Source organism: Somniosus microcephalus, chromosome 19 (assembly GCF_052327205.1).
Source record: "Somniosus microcephalus isolate GS21.2 chromosome 19, FLI_Smic_1.0, whole genome shotgun sequence".
Lineage (NCBI taxonomy): Eukaryota > Metazoa > Chordata > Chondrichthyes > Squaliformes > Somniosidae > Somniosus > Somniosus microcephalus.
In genome coordinates, this window is record NC_141005.1 from 36764283 (window position 1) to 36783070 (window position 18788).

At 43.0% G+C, this 18788-nt stretch overlaps 1 protein-coding gene across 4 annotated transcripts in view; it reads right to left on the reverse strand.

Annotated features, from left to right (window-relative positions):
- Positions 1-18171, reverse strand: part of sh2b3 (SH2B adaptor protein 3) — a 217826-nt gene extending 199655 nt beyond the window's left edge. The window contains exons 1-2 of one of the 4 annotated variants that reach the window (XM_085961561.1): positions 17703-18168; positions 6703-7527 (exon numbers count right to left, since the gene is read on the reverse strand). In XM_085961561.1, the coding sequence (XP_085817687.1) occupies positions 6703-7527; positions 17703-17792 (915 nt within the window). In that variant the 5' untranslated portion in view covers positions 17793-18168. Of the gene's footprint in view, positions 1-6702; positions 7528-16846; positions 17384-17503; positions 17680-17702 lie in introns of those variants that run through there. The other 3 variants (XM_085961563.1, XM_085961562.1, XM_085961565.1) reach the window with 3 other exon arrangements.
- Between the last annotated feature and the right edge of the window lie 617 nt (positions 18172-18788).

Sequence of the window (18788 nt, forward strand, 5' to 3'; positions counted from 1 at the left end):
GCTAGAGTCCATTATAAAAGATGTAATAGCAGAGCACTTGGAAAACAGTGACAGGATCGGGCAAAGTCAACATGGATTTACAAAAGGTAAATCGTGCTTGACTAATCTACTGGAATTTTTTGAGGATGTAACTGGTAAAATAGATAAGGGAGAACCAGTGGATGTGGTGTATTTGGACTTTCAGAAGGCTTTCAATAAGGTCTCGCATAAGAGATTAGCGTGTAAAGTTAAGGCACATGGGATTGGGAGCAAGGTACTGACCTGGATAGAGAGCTGGTTGGCAGACAGAAAGCAAAGAGTTGGAATAAACGGGTCTTTTTCTGAGTGGCAGGCAGTGACTAGTGGGGTACCGCAGGGATCGGTCCTAGGACCCCAGCTATTCACAATATATATTAATGATCTAGACGAGGGAACTAGATGTAATATCTCCAGGTTTGCAGACGACACAAAGCTGGGTGGGCGTGTGTGCTGTGAGGAGGATGCCGAGAAACTCCAGTATGATTTGGACAGGTTGGGTGATTGGGCAGAAGCATGGCAGATGCAATATAACGTGGATAAATGCGAGGTTATCCATTTTGGTGTCAAAAACAGGAAGGCAGATTATTATCTGAATGGCAATAGATTGGGAGAAGGGGAAGTGCAACGAGGCCTGGGTGTCCTTGTGCACCAGTCGCTGAAGGTAAGCATGCAGGTGCAGCAGGCGGTTAAGAAGGCAAATGGTATGTTGGCCTTCGTAGCGACAGGGTTCGAGTACAGGAACAAGGATGTCTTGCTGCAGTTGTACAGGGCCTTGGTGAGACCACACCTTGAGTATTGTGTGCAGTTTCGGTCGCCTTATCTGAGGAAGGATGTTCTTGCCATGGAGGGAGTGCAGCAAAGATTCACCAAGCTGATACCTGGGATGGCAGGAATGACGTATAAGGAGAGATTGGGTCGATTGGGCTTATACTCGCTAGAGTTTAGAAGAATGAGAGGGGATCTCATTGAAACTTATAAAATTCTAACAGGACTAGGCAGACTAGATGCAGGAAGGATGTTCCCGATGGCCGGGGAGTCCAGAACCAGGGGTCACAGTCTAAGGATAAGGGGTAAGCCATTTAGGACAGAGATGAGGAGGAATTTCTTCACCCAGAGAGTGGTGAACCTGTGGAATTCTCTACCACAGAAGGCAGTAGAGACCAATTCATTAAATATATTCAAGAAGGAGTTAGATATATTTCTTAAGGCTAAAGGGATCAAGGGATATGGAGGGAAGGCGGGGACAGGGTACTGAATTTGGATGATCAGCCATGATCTCATTGAATGGCGGAGCAGGCTCGAGAGGCCAAATGGCCTACTCCTGCTCCTATCTTCTATGTTTCTATGTTTGATAGAGCTATCCAATTAGTCCCACTCTTTCCTTGCATGTTGTGTTGTGATGCCTTCTGTGGTTAAATATTTTGCCTACAGTTACTGTCTAAGCTCACACATGCAAAGAGCGAAACTAGATGCAGGTACTGAAGAGCTGCTTGTGCCCACCACTGATGCTCATGCCATCAGCCATCCAGACCGCAAGCTCTGGAATTCCCTTCCTGAGCCTCCCTGCCTCTCTACCGACCCTCTTTAAGACCCCCTTTAAAACCCACCTCTTTCATTAAGCTTTTAGTCACTTCATCGGCTTGGTGTTGATCTTTGTCTGATTAGGCTTCTATGAAGCGCAATGGGACGTTTTTCTTTGTTAAAGGCTCTATATAAAGGCAAGTTATTGTTGTGCCTTCAGGAGAGGAAAGAAGAAAAAGGGAGAAATTTACCACAAAAAAAGGCACTCTCTGAAAATACTGCTCTCCTGGTTTAATTAGCAGCAAACAGGTTTTAAGAAAATCTCAAATATGGAGCACCTTAATTTTTAAAATGCTATTACTCCCAAAGGGTTAATCTATCAAAAAAGTTAAAGGAAGAGCTGAAGCATAATTAACATGGCTAATGAGCAGGAAATGTATGGTTAAATATTTATGTAACATCCAGAAGGGCATTGCTATATTAATGCCGCTGTTTATAGGAGGCCAGGGAATGTCTCCATGTTTAGATGCACTCGCCAGGCAGTAAGCGAGTGCCTCACCACCACCTCATAAGCTTCACTTCTCTGGGGTTTTTTTTTAAACCAAGCCATCAAAGAAGGAAACATCCAAACAGATGGCAACTGCAGATGTGCTGAAAATGTGACCTTTTGCTCTTATCTGTACAAGAAATGGTACATTAAGAATTGATTTATGTAGGATTTAACAATTCATTTTAACTTAGTGAAAGAATTCAAAGAGAAATGTTTTAAAAACACACATTTAAAACATGTCAGATATGGACTATTATGCATAAAATGGCAATTCAATATAGTTTGAACCAGTGAAATTAACCATTACTTCCACGGTGTAAAGTGACCATTTATCTAGTTTAATGGAATATTCAAATAATGTCCAATTCACTTTAGCCAGTAAAATTACTTTTTCAACATCATACCATGATACTCAAAGGTTTATGGTACTGCAACATGCTATCTTTACTGAACACTGATCCCTGTTTCCTATTTTTCCATGTGCTGTTGTAACCTTTGCACTAACAGAGAAAAGACTGTGCGCACCCACGAGAGCAAAAAGGTATATTTTTATCATATGATATAGGTTATACAGTGGGGATAGAAATTCATTTTTAAAAATTTAAATGATGTGAAAAGAAAAATAGATTATGTTGTACAGTCAACAAAACCCGTGTTTCAAAAACTGGTGCACGCATACTGATCCACTTTGAATTCTAATAGGTCCTCAAAACATGAGTGTAGAGAAGTACTGTACGGGCACAAATGTGCATCCTACCACTCTATGGTGTGTCACTGATACATGGTGCCAACATGTCAACATAAAATACAGTTGTCATAGCAAGGAACTAAAGTAAGGAACACTTTAACTAAAGCAAAATCCTGCGGATGCTGGAAATCTGAAAAAAAGGAACACTTTGTGCTGTCTGACCAAGCACCAAGTAATAATTCAGAATTTCTGAACCTATTTGCCTTTACTATAGAATGGACGTCTTCAATGGTGCTTTTACGTAACAGTTAATGGAAGGTATAATCCAGCACAATTTCTAGAACCACAACTTGGTCCAGCTCAAAACATTCTTACACCTGCTGACAAACATTATTGGACCAGCATTTACATCCTCCATAACAATGGCAAAGGAGCTCCAAGATGCTTCTACACCATCCTCCATAATCTCTACCGGTGACATCCGTAATTTTTACATTTGTTTTACAATGGTATGATTTTCAAATCTTGTATATGTAGTTTGCACACAGCAGGGCGAGATGTGGTTTCACAGACTCATTATAGGATGAATATAGTCACTAACAAATTACTAACTATAATGGCATATATCACTGCTCATTCTGCTGAAGGATTAATAAAAATCCCTTGGAAATTAGGTGAGTGCATAACTTCTGACAATTCCTTGCCCTAGAAATTGGACAAGGTCCGAAAACGGGCGCAGGGATCACGATGCGCGGTCAACCCGCGCCCATTCCTTCTGATGCAGGCAGCACGCCAACTTCATGCTGCCTGCTAATTTAAACAATAGTGTGCAGCCCAGCACTGAGCGCACTGCTGAGTGGCTGCATCCCACAGCAGGGTGCCCCTCCCCCCTCCCCCCCACCCCGCTCCGAGTTCGTGCGAGGCTAGCACCACTTAAAGCTAGCCTGCACTACTTAAAGGCAGCCTGCACCTCTTAAAGGGGTGGTGCCTTCTGGCTGCAGCAGGTGCGGGACGTGGCTGGAGAAGAGAGTGTGAACAAGAAGAAGATGGACTGATGGCGCAACAGGGCAGAGAGCAGGCTCCAAGATTCTCTGTGCAGCACTGGAGACCTTGGTGCAGGAGGAGAGAGGTCCATTCCACAGGGGGCCAGGATGCCCTCCAGACAAAATCTGAGAAGGCAATGGGAGCAGATAGCAGTCTGGTTTGGTCTGGAATGTTTGTTTTGTAGTGACTTTTATTGTAGCATTGTGGCCAGAAGGATGCTGTGATGGTCAGTAACAGAGTGAAGGTAAGGTGTGGGACTGTTGGTGAATGGGGAACTGGGGTTGTAGTCACTGGTACCGCAGTCAAATGAGTCGATCACGGACAGTCCAGCCAGATTTCTCCTCCTCAGCTCTTCGCCATATACATGGTGGCAAGGGCTGTACCCTCATGATGGCGAGGTTGTGGAGCATGCAGCAGACCACCGCGAATCTTGAGACGCTCTCTGGCGAGTACTGCAGGGCTCTTCCAGAGCAGTCCAGGCAGCGGAAGCATTGTTTAAGTAGACCAATGGTCTGCTCTATCAGATTGTGTGTGGCAACATGGCTTTTGTTATATGCATGCTGCCCATGTGTGCCTGGGTTGCGCACTGGAGTCATGAGCCAGGTGGTCAGCGGATAGCCCTTGTCGCCCAGTAGCCACCTTCTGGTTTGTCGTGGTGGCTCAAATGCTGACGGCACAGTGGACTGCCACAGAATGAAAGCATCATGACTGCTGCTAGGATACAGAGCATTGACCTGCATGACGCGCCGAGTATGGTCGCACACTAGCTGGACATTGAGGGAGTGGAATCCCTTCCGGTTGCAGGACATTGCCGAATTCACATGCGGAGCCTGCAAAGCGACATGTGTAGTCAATTGCACCTTTCGCCATGGGGAAGCCTGCGATCCTGGCAAAGCTGCGTGCTCGCTCCGCCTGCTTCTCTCTGGCAAGAATGAAATGTATTCACCTCTCTTTGCATACAGAGCCTCAGTGACCTCCCTTATGCAAACTGGGAGATGATGGAAATATCCAGCCTGGAATGGGCCCGATGCATAAAAATTCATGGCCATGCTCACCTTCATAGCCACTGGCAATGCTGTCCTTGCCCAGCCCTGAGGCTGCAGTTCTGCCTACAACAGATGGCAGGTTTCAGTGAGCACCTTCTTAGTGAAGTGGAGACGTTGCATACACTGTTCCTTGCATAGGTTGAGGTAGGAGAATTGCTCCCTGAAGACCCTAGGTGGCTATGGCCTCTTGCTGAGAGATCTTCTCCCCCTCCTCCTCCCTCTTCAAGCAGCTTGTCCTCTTCTGTGTCGTCTCTGCTCATTCTCCCCATCTTGCTGCAGGCTTGTCCTCATAGGGGGATTGTCCCATGAGGAGCGATTGCGTAGACTAGGCCGATATTCTCTGGAGTTTAGAAGAATGAGAGGTGATCTCATTGAAACATACAAAATTCTTACAGGGCTTGACAGGGTAGATGAAGGGAGGATGTTTCCCCAAGGCTGGGGAGTCTAGAACCAGGGTTCACAGTCTCAGAATAAGGGGTCGGCCATTTAGGACTGAGATGAGGAGAAATTTCTTCACTCAGAGGGTGGTGAATCTTTGGAATTCTCTACCCCAGAGGGCTGTGGAGGCTCAGTCATTGAGTATATTCAAGACAGAGATCGATAGATTTTTGAATATTAAGGAAATCAAGGCATATGGGGATAGTGCAGGAAAGTGGAGATGAGGTAGAAGATCAGCCATGATCTTTTGAATGGTGGAGCAGGCTCGAGGGGCTAAATGGCCTACTCTTGCTCCTATTTCTTATGTCCTTATGTTCTAAGGGGGATACAAACTACTGCACCCATGTATGGGAGCAACTGGTCTGAGCAGAAGCCTTGAAGTAAGCTTCCACCCCACTCCCTGGAGACTTCAGCAACTTCAAATAAGATTACAAACCACCAAACACTTCTACAAACTCACCAAGAGCCAGTAGAAATCAATCAGCAACTAACCTGAAAGCAGCTGAAGATCCCTTTAAATAGTACTGGTGAGGGGTCCTTCCTGCTGCTGAACAGCATATTCAGCTGTGTGTGTTTGAGAGAGGGCTGGAGCACGGAGGCCGAAAATGACAGCGCTGGCCTCAAATCAGCGTTGCATGCTGACTGACGACATGATCTGCGTAACCTGCATAGCACCGGTGCACACCCCCAGCACCCGTGTTAACGACCTACCCAATATGGCGTCTGGTGAGCCCCACACCAGAGCGGTGCATGCGTGGCGCAGACGTTATTTTGGACTCAAAGGCACCAGTAGCGCCAAAAACCGGGCGCTAGAGAGCCAAATTTAGCGGCCAGTATCTTTTCACCAAATTGCCTACAATTTGGAGCTGCATTTCTTGCCCAGTCAATGGTCTTATCCTTGTCTGAAAAGTGTTACAATATATGGCTTACAGTGCAGATCGACACTACATTGCCACACGCACTTAACAAGATTTGATATGCTGATCTTCTAAGTCATCCTCTAAATTGTATCAACTCAAAATTTCAATCAAAATATCACTAATAACCAAAAAGAATTCAACAGTATGTCTTGAACATGGCTGCACTAAACACACCTGTGTTGCTCTGGCAGGAGACCAAACCAAGTGCTGAAACAGGTGCGGCTGTGAGAGACCTCAGGTAGATGCACATTAGCTTACGGGTTTGTGGGTTTATTGCATGTAGCTAATTACAATAGGTTTCAACAGGTCCCCATTGCGGTCTATAATCGTCTCAACTTCAGATAAACACCTTTGATACAGAACAATTAAAGGCTCAGCCAAAGTCTGTAGTACTAGGAAACTTAGCTTCATCTGAAATCAATCTTTCATAATCACCCCTGATGAAATGAAATTCTTCTCATCTTAAAGTGCACGTACCTTTGGTGGATCAAACAACTCCAAGACATATCCATCACCTTCACAAGACTTTGCCTTGCGCACAAGCAGCCTACATTTTTGCCATCGTGTCCCCATATCCATGCTGACATCATCCACCACCATATAATTTAAAAAACCTTCCTTGCGGACGTCACGAACCTCTTCTCTGGACGGAGACCGTGGCCACGTGAATTTATAAGTCAGATTTTTAAACCAGTCCTTGTCAGGTGAGCCAGCCACTGCAGAAGCTCCTTCTTTTCCTTCTGCAGCTATCGCCTCTGTTGATTTTCTCCGGAACAGACCCCGTATACTGCCCCTCACACTTCTAGTAAACTGACTGAGTGTTTTCTGTCGTTCAAGTGATGGGCATGCAGAAACTGAAACATCTTCAGAACTTCGAGCTTTTGATGAAAACGGGAGATTAGTGTCAGAACCCCTTTCTGTCTGTTCAGCACTGTTCACCTCAGCTTCCATCTTAGGTAAAACCAGACCAGAAGAGCCATCGGTATTCTTTCTGCCGGTTTCCCTGTAATCCTGTACTCCTGTAAAGGGTACAATGGTACACCTGTTCATAGCAAATCCCTCCTTTACCTCATTCCTGAAGTACTGCTGAAAGAGATCTGTGAAATGTAAAGAAAAGTTTTCAGCCCCCTGTATGTCACGATTTGGATTTTCATTTGCAAACAGCAAATACTGCCTAGCGAGCTCCTTGGCAGTGGCATGGGCATGCAGCTCACAGAACTCTTTCCAGCTACGTGGCTGTGTCAAAGACCCTTGTTCTACAGTGTTGCCATTCATTGCACCATCTGGGACAGCTGGATTATGCTGGAAAAGGAAAAACAAAATACCATGTTAGAGGTTTTGGAGGAAGGTGAAAGATGAGAAAATAAAGAATGATAACCAAACAAAATCTGGGTCAGATATATATATTACAGCAAAAGCCTTTGAGAAGGAAATGCATCCCTCATCCTGGCTGTTCCTATTAAACAAACGATTTTAAAAGTTCTGAATTGTATATGACCAAAAAGAAAACTCTAACTCAGCTCTAAAGGCAAGATTTAGTTATTAAGAGGGCCTAGAATGACCTATTGAATGCCTTAGGACTAACAAGCTATATAATTAACTCAAACTCGGCCCACCCATACTTCATCTGTTAACGATAATCAGCATTCAACATAAAAGGTCACAGTACTCAGTTAAAGACCTATAGGTGCTTCGGTTGCTTTTACGGTACTAATATTGGCAACTTTATAAGAATCATTTGCAGTACTGGTTGAGAATAATGCCTGTGAAACAGAAGCTACTCCTATAAAGATGCCAAGCTGCCATTCGTGATGATTTTGGAGCTTCCCCGGACGGTTCAGTTGCTAAATGCACTGCGCGTGTGGAATTGAGCCCTGCAGACCAGAAGGGCCAGATTCCATCTACATCGGATACGGAGTTATTTGATCTTAGACAGATTGATTAGCATCAGTGTTCTTGAGCTAAAGATGGGGCAGGGTGGGAAGAAATCAGCTAGGGTTCACACTCTAGTGACTTAACAACACTACATTATAAAACTGCACTGTCCTAATGACATACTTGGGAACATTTTGCAGTCACACCTTTTTGTGGATTAAATAATTTATATGTTCTAAACGCCTGAAGCAAAGCTACCTTCTTCACAATACTCTTTTACCCTTTAGGAGCCACTTATTGTATCAGGTTAAACTCCAACAGGTGCACACAGGAGAGTGAAGAGGCATCATACTAAATGAAATGGGCATGAAAAGGATAAAAGGGCACTGGAGAATAAATGATTGAAAGAAGTAAATTAAATAAGTAGGATACCCAATAATGTATACATTAAAACGAATGAAATAAAGCATCAGTTATGTTCACTATTACAAAAATATGTACAAAACTCTTAACCATAAATATAAATGTTTTTGAAGAATGAGTTTATTTTGGCAGTAACAGTTTGTCTAAAACCATTTGCAAAATGTACACATCAGTTGTAGGAACCTCCGCAGAACCACACTCTGAATGAAATGACACATCAGCCCACAGTGAAAGTGGCTGCTCCTGTCCAATAACCATACTGGCCTTCAGGAGGACATTAAAGAGCTCAAAACATAATCCCAAAGTTGTGAGGAAGGAAATTATTGTTTTTTCCACACACACACCTCCGGGTTGCTGGGGGGATTGGGCGAAGAAGAGGGTTCAGAGGTCCGACACTTGCAGCAGGCACAAGCATGTAACTACTATGCTAATGAGTGAGAGGGATATTTCCAGGCCTCCCAACTTATTTTTGCTGGATCTCCACTTGGCAGAGAGGCCTAAACATAGCAGCACCCACAGCAGGTGGGATTTAGTGCTTGCACCCAGTCCCTTAAGATTGGAGGGTCAGAGAAGACCAAACACATGGAGGTAGAACAAGCATCAGGGCTGGAGGACCTCTGGCAGTGAGGTCATTGCTACTGCCACAGGTCCCTCAGCGGTAAAGTTTCCTCTTCCACTTTTGGATGCAAGCTCCCATCAAGGAGCATTCCATTAAAATAGCGCAAATCTATAAATGCAGGTCCTATCTGGAATAAGAGTGCCCTTGGGGCAAGCTCCGCCTGACTTGCACTCATTCGGGGGACAGGGGTGGGAAAATGAAAATTAGCCCCTTGGTGTCAAATGTTTGAGCAACTGTGCATCTGCAGTGTTCCAATATTGCCACAACTCTCTAACTCCACCTTGCAGAATAAATAGGGCAAAATCCCCCTTGAATGTTTGCTGGCCTCAGTTTCACCCCTTCTCTTGAGTCAACTGTACATGCAGATAGACTATTTCAGTAGCACAGATTTCAGAAAGTTGGGCTGCACAAGCTCTCAATTGTATTTATTTCAGCACTGGAGAGCAGAGACTGTCAACCTGCTAATTATCATAGAGTTAAAAACTGTTATTGAGCATGCTCGGAGCCCTTGAAATATTGTCAAGAAAGCCCGAGTAAACATGGAAATTAAATCAAGTTCCAGGCCCCAGAGGAAGGGGCAAGCCTGTGCAGAGGGGAGTTGTAGGTATTTCTGAGGTAAAACAGGTACTTTAGTGGCTTTTGAGAATTATTTAATTTTTATGTACTTACATTAAAATTAAATTTATACTATATCCTAGAGTTACTGGGGAACTAAGATGGCCACAGAAAGCATTTTCAAAATGATATTTTGAGCAACTACATTAGTTGGCTTTATGGTGCTTGCTAGTTGGTTATTGGTACATTTTTGATGCTTGACGTGGCTATTCATCAGTAAATGTTGGCTGCTTGTCTATTGTTAGTTTCCCTATTTGTTTAGTTGTATTTGAGGTTAGCAGCATCAGTTAACAATCACTTGTTATGAATGTGGTGACGTATAAGCCAATCAGAAATTCAAGGGCAATACTTGGAAGTGTGATGAGCAATTTCCCTGTCCTATGGATTTGTGCTATAGTTAGTACTTTTTAATTATACAAATATATAAAAGACCACAAAAAGCTATATACTTGTGATGGGAGAGTGAACATTAAGACCAGCTGGAGAAATAATGGAGAGAACCAAGGAATATTCATTCTTTGGATTCACAGTATTCTTGGGATAATTTAAAACACTCTAGTCTGGCTTTATAACTTTTTTAAAAAGTTGCTGCATGAATGCTATTGCAGTCCTTAGAGAATTAAACAATGAACTTTTTGTCAGTGATCTATTTACTGTAAATGTATGCCCGATGCCACAAGATTTTTACTGGCATGGATTCATTGCCCATTTTGGAAATGACTGCTGCCTATGCTTTTGGTCACACCCACATTGATGACTGACAGTTCTAACTGTAAACAGCAATCAAGTTTGAGAAAAAAAAAGTTTTATCTAAATAAACGGATTTGGCATCTGGTTTACTTTTTGCTGCAAAGCTAGTTTGGAAGTACTTACGATATTTATATAGTGCCTTTTCATGTCCTCAGAATTTCTCAAGAAGTTTCCCGTGCAATGAATTTCTTTTGAAGTGCAATCACTGTTGTTGTGTAGGCAAATGAAGCAGCCAATATGTGCACCAAAAGATCCCATAAGCAGCAAATTAAATGGATGATTAGTCAAGCTGTCTTTAGTAATGTTGGTTGAGACAAGAAAGTTAGCCAGGGCACTAGCAGACCTCCCGGCTCTTCTAATAATGTTGTGGGATCTTTTACATTTGCCCGAACCACCAGAACAAGCAGACTGGGCCTTGATTTAATGTCTCGCCATAAGAACGAACTTACGTTTATATAGTGCCTTTCACAAACTCAGGATGTCCCAAGGTGCTTCACAACCAATGATAGTGTGGCATTCTTTCAAGATTGTATCAAAATATAGGCCCAAATTAAGTGCTCAAGTCCTGGAGTGGGGCTTGAACCTACAAACTTCTGTCTGAGAGACAAGGATGCTACCAGCCAACATTTAAGTTTCGAACTAAAACGAGAAACCTTGTGAAAAATGTAGCATAAAGGCAAAAGTCCATTTATCTTGTTGAACAAACAGGGTCACACAGATCTCACAAGATGGCAGGATTTGTGTGTGGTGGAGGGCGGGGCGGGGGGGGGAGAGGAGGAGTTGGGAGTATTTTCACCACGGCACAAATTAATAAATTACGGGTTATGAGTTCAGTAAAATTGGATGCATGTTGTTTTACAACATCATAGTGCAATATAACTCCAATACCTGTAGTGTGAATTGCCAAAGCAGGCACACAAAGTTTCAGTATTCATTTTACCCCTCCTTCAATATTACTTAATTTTCAGTGTGTCCTGAAAGTGTCAACTTGTGTTGATTTGATATATTCCATATGGGGCAGAAGCCCTCTAGTAGCTTACCAAAGGATCATCATTCATATCTATGCCTGGACAGGCCATCAGGTTACTAAACCATGGGAGCCACTACAGCTATGCCCAATCCTGTTCACACTCAATGCCCACACGTGAGCATTGTAGAGCTACCTGAACAACAATTGTAAGCAGGAAATAGAGGTAATTTCCTCTCTTTAGTTTAGGCACACGGAAGCCAAATGTAGCATCCCGACTGCCCTACCAACTGAGAGAACCCTAAACTTTGGCCTTTTTAAAAATTTTTATAAAGTGTCCCTCAATTTTCACCCCTTCTTTCCTGAAAGCACTGATTCAAGCTACACTATGGGTCCAAGGGAACCAGCTGCCCTTTGGTACCTCACCCAAGTGGGAGCTTAAGTACCAAGTATCAGTAGGCTATTCAATGGCAGCCAAATACAATCCTGTTCGCACTGTGTCCACACACGTTCACTGGATAGTGGTCAGCCATAGGAACCCTCGTTGATTTTTCCGCGCCACAATCTGCAGCCCAGAGCTGCCGAGACCAACTGCAGTCCCCCAACTGAAATCAACCAACACAAGACAGAGCTGATATCAAACTGGGACCATCCTGTATGGTTCTGAATCAGTGCATTTACCCACTGGGGAGGGGAACTTCAGTTTCAACATATCTATAATATATTGAATTTGATATGCATGTCACACACTCCTCATTTGAGCATCACTATTCTGAGACACAGGACACTTCCTGTAGCTGCACACTTCTGCTACTAGATGGTGCATCAGAAGCTGCAGATCCCCGTACCTAAATCACCACCGGTGCACACTGAGGGAGAGCCACGAGCTTCAAGCCCAGTCCTACATTTACATCCTACAAGGCAGTTCTGACAAAGGGTCTTCATCTGAAATATTAATCTATCTTTTTTCTTTAAATGCTGGTGGACCTGCTGCATATTTGTGTCACTTTATTTATTTTTTTTAAGTTTCCAATTTGGACTTTTTCATTTTTTTTAAACCTGTGCTCTTAATTTAACAACACTATAATATTGCATTTTTTTTGTTCAGCAATTTGCTTGTTAGTTTCTGACTAGATGTCAATATGCCAAAGAGTATTGCCGTAATGTTGTACTTTATATTTGGTTTTATCGTTGCTTACATAGGATATACGGCACAGAAACAGGCAATTCGGCTCAATTAGTCCATGCCGGTGTTTATGCTCCATTCGAGCCTCCTCCCGTCTTTCCTCCTCTAACTCTGTCAGCATAACCCTCTATTCCCTTCTCCCTCATATGCTTATCTAGCCTCCCCTTAAATGCATCTATACTATTTGCCTCAACTACTCCCTGTGGTAGCGAGTTCCACATTCTTACCACACTCTAGGTAAAGAAGTTTCTTCTGAATTCCCTATTGGATTTCTTGGTGACTATCTTATATTGATGGCCTCTAGTTATGCTCTTCCCCACAAGTGGAAACGTTCTCTCTGTATCTACGCTATCAAAACCTTTCATAATTTTAAAGACCTCAATTAGGTCACTCCTCAGCATTCTCTTTTCAAGAGAAAAGAGATCCAGCCTGTTCATCCTTTCCTGATATGTATACCCTCGCATTTCTGGTATCATCCTTGTAAATCTTCTCTGCACCCTCTCCAGTGCCTCTATAGCCTTTTTACAATATGGCGACCAGGACTGTACGCAGTACTCCAAGTGTGGTCTCACCAAGGTTCGATACAAGTTTAGCATAACTTCACTACTTTTCAATTCTATCCCTCCAGAAATAAACCCTAGTGCCTGGTTTGCTGCCTTTTTTTTTTAATGGCCTTGTTAACTGGTGTCGCTACTTTTAGTGATTTGTGTATTTGTACTCCGAGATCCCTTTGCTCCTCTACCCCACCGAGACTCACACCCTCCAAGTAATAAGTGACCTCCCTATTCTTCCTACCAAAATGTAATACCTCACATTTGTGTGTGTTGAATTTCATTTGCCAATTATATGCCCATTCTGCAAGTTTATTAATGTCTTCCTGTAATTTGTTGTGGTCCTCCTCAGTTTTGACTATCCCCCCAATTTGGTGTTATCCACAAATTTAGAAATTGTGTTTTTGATTCCAAAGTCTAAATCGTTAATATAAATTGTGAACGACAGTGGTCCCAGCACTGATCCTTGTGGAACACCACTTCCCACCTTCTGCCACTGTGAATAGCTACCCTTTACTCCTACTCTCTGCTTTCTGTCTTGAAGCCAGCTAGCTATCCATTCTGCTACTTGTCCCCTGACTCTGCATTATCTGACCTTATTCATTGGTCTATTTTGTGGTACCTTATCGAAGGCCTTTTGAAAATCTAGATAAATTACATCTACTGCATTACCCTTGTCTATTCTCTCTGTTACCTCTTCAAAGAATTCAATGAGGTAGGTCAAGCAAGATGTTCCCTTTTGAAATCCATGCTGACTATTCATTATTATATTTTTGGCCTCTAGATGTTCTTCTATTTTCTCCTTTATTTGCTCAACGGTATATGAATAATCTGGGAAATTCCACTGCAGAAATGTTATGAAAGTTATGTGAGCTGTTCATGTTGATGTGTAAATGGTTACTGCATTTGCTGATGGTTAATGCCAACTTCTGTTCTTCACCTCAGGTGGAACGTGGTGTTACTACAAGGTACCCTGCCTCGCACCACAACCAAGAACTGATTAAACTTATCATGACTGAGACTGACAGATCAAAGCATTAAGCAGCTAAGAGATTTCAATTTACAAATGCTCTATTCTAAAAACAAAGGCAGTGCCCTTGAAAATCTGAGCACTTGAACTGTACAAGTGTATCTCCAAGTGCCCTCGTCTTCTGGCTACACTGGGCCACCTATATTTCAGGCATAAAATAGCAGGAGAAAAAGTCATTGTGATTTTTTAATAAAGTAATATGTTGTGTAAATAACCATCTCATGCTGCTGTGACTAGTCAGTGGTGTAATGATTTTTTTTCATTAAGAAGCGAATGTGTAGCATTTAAACAACAGGATAAGTATTAAGTGGATTTATTGGGCCATTAGATTTGCACTTGTTCCCAAACCTCAGCCTCTAAAAATATCTGATTGAGAGACTGGGGCAATCATACAACCTGGCTCTGATGTAGGGCAATTGCCTGAAACATTGACTTTGTGTTTTTCCACCGATGTGGTGTCTGACCTGCTGAGTATTTCCAGCATCTACAGTACTTTGTTCTTTTGTTCCAAGCTTTTTATGTTTGTTACATACCATGGAGCCTAACTGGCCCCATATAAAGTTTAAAATCAATGTTCCCTTTAAGTTTCAGATATTTTAAGTTCAGATACTAACAAACCTTGGTGTTCTAATCTAGGGTTTATCTACAAACGAGACAGAATACAGAACAGCCTTTTGCAAACCTCAGGGCACAGAAAACTCAAAACCGGACAAACCAGTGAATAAGAAATAAAAGCACAAAATGAAACAAGCTGCCTCAGTTTCGTAAGCCACGTCACCAGACCTCACGGGCATGTGACCCACAAGCAGTAGTTTGGACACCAATGCCCAAGGTCATCCCGTTCTGCTGACTACTGGGTTTTTTGTGTTGAAGCAGCCTGAAACAGCTCAAGTGTTTGAAACCATGCTACTAAAACGATTCCTAGCCATAGAGAAAATCAGATTACAAATTCAATTTAACTAGACAAATGGAATATACAGCTTTACATTTAGTCGATAAAAGTCTGCACTGGTATTTTTTACTTAATTGTCATGGTGTATGAACTAATGCTGCAGACTTATTTACTTTCTTTGCCAGTGTGGGGAGGGGGAAGAAAGAAAAACATAAAAAAAGAGAAAGTATAATGAAAAAGTTACTGAACACAAGAATTACAAAAGGCTGGATCAGTAGAAAATCTTCTATACTATTTTTTATGCTGTTAAGTGTTGTGGGCTAAAAATGAAACTAATTATAATCTGCTCACGCAGCACTGTATGCTGATAAAACCTCAGTAGTGAGTCTTTGCTGGTGTCCTATATTAAGATTTCCATTTTACAAAGGCTAAACAATCCAGACTGCATAGTCACTCTAAAGCCCAGTATGTGCCTACATATACTACAGCACTTTACATCTACGGATCTCCAGCAAAGTTAGGTGTGGACGTGTTTGTCTGCGAATATCTTTGCCGTATCTCCTTTCCTGGCCCCTATGTTGATCCTTCTATCAGGCTCGACAGCCCATGGATGACTCAGCATCTTTACCAAGCGTTGCTTCCTATATAATCCTTTAGCCAAAGGCATTAAACAGAAGTTAGCAACTGGATTAAGCTGTCAGACAAGCTTCGGTGCATAAGTCCAATTACAGTACATTCTGCAACCAGTATGGTTGCTCACCACATCTCATTTAAATACAACATTGAATTCAAGAATGCCAACGTTACAAATTCCAGTACACCAGCACTATTACATAACATTCAAATTGGACCTTCTTGTCCACAAACTAACCCTTCAAGGTGCAGAATGTCTTCGGGCTGTCAGTGGCAGAACAGCTAATAATGGAATCTTACCACGAGCAGTTTGTTATAGCAACTATTGTCATTTTTTTTAACCACTAACTCTTGCTGGAGTGTGTTTGAACAGGCACCAACACCCCTCCAGTTTCTTGCCCAAGTGGAATTCAGACATGGAGAGTGTCAGTGGGTGATTCAACTGTGCAGGCCATTCCAATCAAGACAAACCGGTTCTCAACCAGCATCCACACACACACGTTTTCCAGCAAGAATCACTGGATAGCAAACAGCAGGAAGAACTTTTTTTAATTAAAAGAAAAAAAGTGTGTTTTAAAAAAAACTACTTTTAAACTTAGGTACTTTCATACAGTTTGAGCAGACTGAAGAAATTTCAAATGTGCTTGGTCAGTTGCAATCTGCCCAGTTTCCAAGGCAGTGTGTTGGATACAACAGGCAGTCACCAAACTCAGACCCCAACTGAGAATGCAAGGCAGGTCTGCACTGGCTGAACCTAGAGGCGAGGGATGACTACATAGGGTGCTGTTAGCCCGAGGTCCCTTCTTCCTTTATTCATATTCTCATTTAGGACTCTGGACACTAGTGAATTCTAGCTACCAGAAAGGGTGGTGGTCACCAGAATTATATTTAAGCAGAATTTTAAAAAACTTCCAAGAGAGTTAAATATGAAGAAACTTTACATTTTTATGAATTAACAATTCTATTTAACAGTGATTATCAAATATAATCAAATATTGTATAATCCGTCCATTCGTTTGAATGCTATAATACATCGCTTGTGTTTTAATGGATCAGTACAGCGCTGTGTAACTCACTCACCTGGCTACTGTCTTTAACAACTTGGTCTACTTTAGTCAGTGCAGCGCCAGCCTTAACAATGTGGAAAATCCGTATCTTGCAGAGCATCGTCCACACGATGCGAACAGGATGGTTTTTATAGACGGCGGCTCCCCTTGGACCCTCCCTCTCCCTCTTCAGTTCATGATCGCTTCAGCAGAGCACTAAAACATCGAGAGCAGTGGAGCCTCGCTGTGTGAGCCTGGCTGTGTGAGCAGGGCTTCCAAACATTGCTCCTAACACCACCACGCGGCGCTCGGCTCAGCCACACAGCGTGTGAGTCACCGAGCGTCCCCTCCAAGCCCCCTACACACGCGTTCACCAGCATCTAGCAAACATTGCAAGATATTCGACACGGCTCCTGTGTGCGGTCTCGATACAGAAATAAAGTTTAAAACAAATAACCTGTAACCTTTCACTTCTAAAATAAAATACTACTGAGCAAAAGCATCACACGCGCTGTATCAGCTCTCTAGGTGGAAGAAGCCTGTTGGTATTCTCGACACCAACAATGAGCTCTCGCCGAAAGGCAACGGTTGCTGCTCAGCAGATAGGAAGCCGCCACTGTAAATGTTACAATTAAACTTACAATGGATACAATTAAGATTTTCCACACAATTTTTTTAAAAAGGTCGCTACCTGCGGCAGAACGGTTCACTTGCTTGCTCACCCATGTTGTCTAAACCTTTCAGGAAGGAAATCCATGCGCGGAAAAAAAAACCCGCTAAACTCATCATTTCCGCTGACAAGCTGACAGTTGAATGGGGCTTCAAGTCGATGCCGTCAACATTTAAGCAGCAAAAAGCTGCGACACCCAATACACACACTTATCTTTCACCTCCTGTGCTTCTTGTGGCCAGCGATCACTCAGTGGACTCCGCTCCGCACCGCCAACCATTGAGTTACGTAATGAACGAGTCGGGCACATTTGAGCTGTGGAGGCTGAAGTTTCTGAACGCGCGGCGAATTTGTTGTCCAACAGTGGCCTCTACACGCAGCTCCAGGGTCGAACTGTCGACTGAAAGAAAACATGCAGCCAGCCAGGATCGCTTCCCACAAAACACAACCCCGAAGTTTTTGGAGCGGATACCAGTTGCAAAGCCTGACACAGATAGTTGAGTTTTTCAAGGCTGCAAAGACAACAGTCGCGGCTGTGCTTGGCTTCAGCGAGATTTTATTTGCTGCTGCAATTTAATCAAAAGCGTCCAAAAAATAAAACCCCAGTCGGATGGACGTGTTGCTTTCGCCGCAGTCTTTATGACAACTCTAACACGGCACACGAATTCGTGTTTCTTATCGAGCGTCGCCTTTTTCTTTTAGGAATGTTGCTTATCTTTGACATTGAAAAAGAAAATGGAAACAGACTTACCAGAACTCCACTTAGCACGTTGGCATTGATAGTGATCGACTGGTGCAGTTAATGACTTGACGCATTAATTCAAGTTTTAGCTTCCATCCCAGCATTCGAAAGTCAAACTTTCTATTTTTAAAGTTGCACTTCGGAAAGCATTAGCAGTGCCAACTGTGAAATACTCATTTATTGACTGAACATACGTCTCTGAAATGCTAATCGAGGCGTTTGAATCACCCAAAATATTATTTATAGTACTGGAAAGGAATTCTGACTTAATTGCAGTTTACTGGCCAATGTGCATGAATTTTATTTTATAGTAAATGATTTAAGAGCTGCTACTCTATTAACACAAATTGAATATGTAGGCAATATTGTATGAGGGGAGGAGGGGGAGAGATGGAGGGGGAGAGATGGAGGGAGGAGGAGGGGGGGAGAGATGGAGGAGGAGGAGGGGGGAGAGATGGAGGGAGGAGGAGGGGGAGAGATGGAGGGAGGAGGAGGGGGGGAGAGATGGAGGGAGGAGGAGGGGGGGAGAGATGGAGGGAGGAGGAGGGGGGGAGAGATGGAGGG